At 42.0% G+C, this 5,187-nt stretch overlaps 1 protein-coding gene across 1 annotated transcript; it reads right to left on the reverse strand.

The window, feature by feature from the left end:
- Positions 1 to 1,009: 1,009 nt before the first annotated feature.
- On the reverse strand, positions 1,010 to 4,657 carry LOC138878323 (uncharacterized). The gene is made up of 4 exons (XM_070157989.1): positions 4,577 to 4,657; positions 4,037 to 4,273; positions 3,434 to 3,814; positions 1,010 to 1,966 (listed from the first exon to the last, which is right to left on the reverse strand). The coding sequence occupies exons 1-4, from the start codon at positions 4,655 to 4,657 to the stop codon at positions 1,010 to 1,012; spliced, it is 1,656 nt and encodes a 551-aa protein (XP_070014090.1).
- Positions 4,658 to 5,187: the final 530 nt, after the last annotated feature.

Below are 5,187 nucleotides of genomic sequence, written 5' to 3' on the forward strand. Positions count from 1 at the left end.
ATACAAAAGGATGAGAATATTTAATGCCATAAAGCTTACAAAGTGCAAGATTCTTCCTTCAAAAGCTTCCAAACGAGATGAGTAGTAAAGCCTTGGAATGTAGCTCCAAAATCAGACAAGATGCCCCACAAAACACCAATAAAACTATTTAAAGTGTGTCAAAACTCGGGACAAAAATGGACAAAAATACCCTTTCCGGTAAAATATGCGACTGCATATCTGTCGCATAACAGACATGCAGTCTGCATTCTTGACATGGCCATCGCATCTTCAAACCCTAGTTTCCAGGCCTTCATCGCATTCATGTTTTGAGGTCCGCATTGCAGATATGCGATTGCATTTTCCACCTTCATCAACTTTCATAACACGTTTGCGGTCCATTATGCGGCCCGCAAACCTGTTATGCAATCGCAGACTAGACCGCATTTCTTACACTTCACTTTGGCCAACAAACTGTAGCGGTTTGCGATCCCTTTGAGCATTATGTGGCCTGCATGTTGGATTTGCGGTTCGCATTCCCATATTTGCGATGCATTTTGCTCTTTTATTCTCTTTTTGTGGCTTTTTGATTTCATTTCCATGCTCTTAAGTCCTTAAACCTCATGCACTGCAAAAACACTAAAATTACATAAGTATAAAAGTTAATTGCATTTTAAAACAAGCTAAAATCTAAGCAATTTCTATTAAATGTGTAGAAATTCTCCGGCACATCAACGGGACAGATGTATCATTATAAGCACATAAATTCTCGTCACCATGCACCATGATTTCCTGTCTATCCCACTAGAACATCAATATCTGGTGCAAAGAAGACTGGACTGCTTTGGCAACATGTATCCAGGGCCTACCCAATAGCAAATTGTAAGAGACAACCACATCTAGTACCTGGAACTCTATGGTAAATTCAACTAGTCCTTTTGTTAGTTCGAGCATGATATCGCCAACAGAATCTTTTTCCCATCCGTCAAAACCTCAAACACATATACTATTCTTGTGGATCCTTTCAGTATCAATTTTCAACTTGTGCAGAGTAGAGAGGGCAAATGTTTGCACTAAAACCATTGTCAACTAGCACCCTCGTGACCATAGAATCTGTGCATTTAACTACGAGATAGAGAGCCCGATTGTGTTCCGTGCCCTCCAAAGGCAACTCATCATCCGAGAAGGTGATCCTGTTCACCTCGAATATCTTGTTGGAAATCTTCTCCAAATTGTTTACTGTGATCTTATCAGGGACATGAGCTTCATTCAGAATTTTCATGAGGGCTCGGCGGTGCTCATCTGTATGTATCAGCGACGATAAAAGAGAAATCTGAGCGGGGGCCTTCCTCAATTGTTCCACTATGGAGTAATACTGCACCTTTATTTTTCTCAAAAATTCTTCCGCCTCCTCTTTGGTGACTGGTTTCTTCACTAGAATCGAACTATATTTGAGTGGCTTAGCTTTCCTTAATTCCTCTAGGGCGAAGCATCTCCCCGAACGAGTCAACCCTCGGGTTTCATTAACTTCCTCTTCCACTTCTTTCCCTTTATAAGTTACTATCACTCGCTTGTAATTACATGGAATAACCTTGGTGTCATCTATCGGCAGCTGGGTCACAGGTTTATTAATAACAGGGGCAATGCGAGCCCCTTCCATGATTATAACAGGCTTACTTGCTACCCCCGGCACGATCACGTTTGGCTTTCCTTGTTTTGCTTCAACATTATCTGGGAACCTCTTCACGACTACCACAAACGGCTTATCATTTAGTTTGTCTGTCAGCTCTTTAGCTATCGATGATGTTGCTTTTGTAACAATTGGCATTTTGATTGGTTTACTTTCACTGGCACGGATCGTCATGACATACTTTGAAGTCTTCTTGGGCTCTCCATCTTTGTGCACTATCTCAATAATGTGTGTTTCGGCATTGGCTGGCAATGGATTTTGATTGATGTTGGGCGCTTCCGGCCTTTGGACCTCAATCTGGTTTGTATAAATAAGCTCTTAGATGGCGCTCTTCAAATGCCAACACTTTTTTGTGTCATGCCCTGAAGCATCAGAACAATATGCACATCTGAGGGAATAATCCAGGTTCTTCAGAGGGGGTAATTTTGACTCAATTGGTCTTAGAATGCCCAGCTGCCTTAACCTCTGAAAACGACTACCATCAGACTCTCAAAGCGGGGTGAAAGTTTTCTTTCACTGCTGGCTTTCCTTTCTTTTCTCCTAAGCGATTCTATTAAAAAAGGTTTAAAGCCTTGAGTCTTTGATATTTACTTCTACAAAATCCTAGCTCACTTTTCCAAGTAAAGAAAGAATTTAATGGCAATTGTTAATGTTTGCAACCACCAACAATAAATGAAGAATGAGAAATAAATATATATCAACCAACCATTATACATATATTAAATGTTAAACACCCATTAACATAACACACATTTAGTGTCCATAACCTTAGTATTTAAAGTTAGCTACACATATTAAAAAACAAAAGGATGATAGTATTCAATGCCATAAAGCTTACAAAGTGCAAGATTCTTCCTTCAAAAGCTTCCAAAAGAGAGGAGTAATAAATCCTTGGAATGTAGCTCCAAAATCATACAAGATGCCCTACAAAACCCCAATAAATCTATTTATAGTGGGTCAAAACTCGGGACAAAAATCGGACAAAAAATACCCTTTCCGGTTGAATATGTCACTACATATTTGTCGCATAACAGACATGCGGTCCGCATTCTTGACATGGACATCGCATCTTCAAACCCTAGTTTCCAGGCCTACATCGCATTCATGTTTTGCGGTCCGCATTGCAGATATGCGATCGCATTTTCCACCTTCATCAAGATGTGCGTTTCGGCATAGGCTGGCAATGGATTTTGATTGATGTTGGGCGCTTCCGAGCTTTGGACCTCAATCTGGTTTGTATCAATAAGCTCTTGGATGGCGCTCTTCAAATTCCAACACTTTTGTGTGTCATGCCCCGGAGCATCAGAACAATATGAACATCTGAGGGAATAATCTAGGTTCTTCGGAGGGGGTTTGGTAATTTTGACTCAATCGGCCTTAAAATGCCCAGCTGCCTTAACCTCTGAAATAGACTAGCGTAAGACTCTCTAAGCGGGGTGAAAGTTTTCTTTCGCTGCTGCCTTTCCTTCTATTCCCTGGCCTAGGAGAAAGATTGGACCAGTAGGGTTTCAGTATGTTTATGGAGGTGGATAAGGATTTTATGGAGCTAGTGCACTCCATTACGGGTAAGGAGGGGTTTGAGCATATTACTGTGCGTGGTGGACATGGTATTGGGGTGCCTTGTCTGAAATACTGGGGGTCTGGTTGTGGGAAGTAGTGTTGGGGTGTATTATATGGAGTTTGGGTGTAGGTTTGAGGCTGGGGTCGAGGCTGGGTGTAATGGTGAGGTGGACCCCTTGGTCCATGCCACGATCTTGAGATGACCATAGCAACATCTTTTTTCTTCTTTTTCCCTAACACGCCCCCGGTGCAATTCTGGATTGCTTGTGTAGTTGCTTTGATGGCAGAGTAACTCATGATCTTGCTCAATTTGATTCCATCCTCTACCATTCCTCCCATCTTCACCACTTCATTGAAAGACTTACCTATGGCCGAGATCAAATGACCAAAGTAAGTAGGCTCTAAGGCCTGAAGAAAGTACTCTACCATTTCATCTTCCTCCATTAGAGGGTTGACTCGTGCAGCCTGTTCTCTCCATCGGAAACTATACTCCCTGAAACTCTCACTGCGCTTTTTCTCTATCTTATTCAAAGATAGGCGATCTGGGACAATCTCTATGTTGTAATGGAAATGCCGAGCAAAAGCCTGGGCCAGATCATCCCATGTGTACCACCTGTTGTTTTCTTAGCGGGTGTACCACTCCAATGCTGCACCACTCAGACTTTGGCTAAAATATGAGATCAACAATTCATCTTTCCCACCAGCTCCCCTCATTTTACTGCAAAACCCTCTCAAGTGGGCCATAGGATCTACATGCCCGTCATTCAAGTCAAACTTAGGCATTTTGAATCCGACAAGTAGCTATACATCAGGAAACAAGCACAGATCCTTATAAGCCACAATCACTTGGCCCCCTAACCCTTGCATATTTCTCAGTGACTGCTCCAAGCTCTTTACCTTCCTAAATATCTCCTCTTGCTCTGTGTTTTTGGGTGGCTTCTTAGTTTCGACAGGAAGTTCGACGTGGGGAGTGTATGAGTAGTGATCTAGGACATTGAAGGTGGGCTCTGGGGCATAGTACAGGTTATCTTGGGATTGGAATGCCTGCTCACTGGAAGATCGATGGAGTGTAACTTGCAGAGGTGCTAGGAAGATAGGGGTAACCGGTGGAGCAGGGTATGTAGTTGGTTTGGCTGGTGGTGCTTGGATGGTTTGGGTAGAGGTGCCATAATAGTAGTGGTAAGGGGTGAAGCTTGGTGCATGTTAAGGGGATAGATCAACAAATGGGGGCTCGTGAGATTGAGCTAGTGGTGGGATAACAACAGGGTTGGCGGGTAATGACGGTGGAGGATGCCCTTTCATCCATGCATGGTACATTTCGGCCATAAGGTGCTTCAGCTTATGTACCTCTTCTTTCAAACCAAACTCAGATTCCTCCACCACTTTCGGTGGGTCGATAACACTTGCGTCCAATTCTTTTCCAGCCATGATCGCCTTGTGTTTAGACCCGGTATTGTATGGGTGGCTTGCCAGAATGCCAATTAAACTAACTACCTTCCTGTACTCAATGACAACAACAAACTTGTTAGTGTTTAAGGGTTTAACAGATAGGCAACCGCACATTTGGGATGCAATGCACCTCAACAATTAAAAGTTTCTATTATTTATTTGAACGGTTGCATATTTCATCCCGGCCTTAACTAACTCTTTTCACTTTGAACTTTCTCTTCTCTCTTTTTCTTTTCTTTTTCACTCATTCCTTTATTCAGCCACTATTGATTTTTCCACTTGGTTCTTGTCGCTCCCCTTTTATTTTTACACTCACTTTTGTTCTCTCGTTTTGCCATTCTTTCTTTACACTCAGTTTCATTTTATGGTTATGATCGAATCCTATGGGGATTTCCTACATATCATGATGCGCATGAGTCAGTTCATTACGTAGTTCAGGAGATAAATGCAAAATAAAAGAAAGAAACTTTTTTGGGTTTTCAAATTTTCATTAAGTAAAAACATTCTGA

This window comes from Nicotiana sylvestris, chromosome 9, assembly GCF_000393655.2.
Source record: "Nicotiana sylvestris chromosome 9, ASM39365v2, whole genome shotgun sequence".
Lineage (NCBI taxonomy): Eukaryota > Viridiplantae > Streptophyta > Magnoliopsida > Solanales > Solanaceae > Nicotiana > Nicotiana sylvestris.

What these genes read in the sequence shown, in the direction of transcription:
- LOC138878323 (XM_070157989.1), bottom strand. Translation starts at nt 4,657, where the DNA reads ATGGCTGGAAAAGAATTGGACGCAAGTGTTATCGACCCACCGAAAGTG. An exon ending in AGTTTGGTTTGAAAGAAGAG is followed by an intron (nt 4,274 to 4,576) that starts GTACATAAGCTG and finishes TCCAGTGAGCAG; the next exon opens with GCATTCCAATCCCAAGATAA. An exon ending in ATCTGTGCTTGTTTCCTGAT is followed by an intron (nt 3,815 to 4,036) that starts GTATAGCTACTT and finishes GATCTGGCCCAG; the next exon opens with GCTTTTGCTCGGCATTTCCA.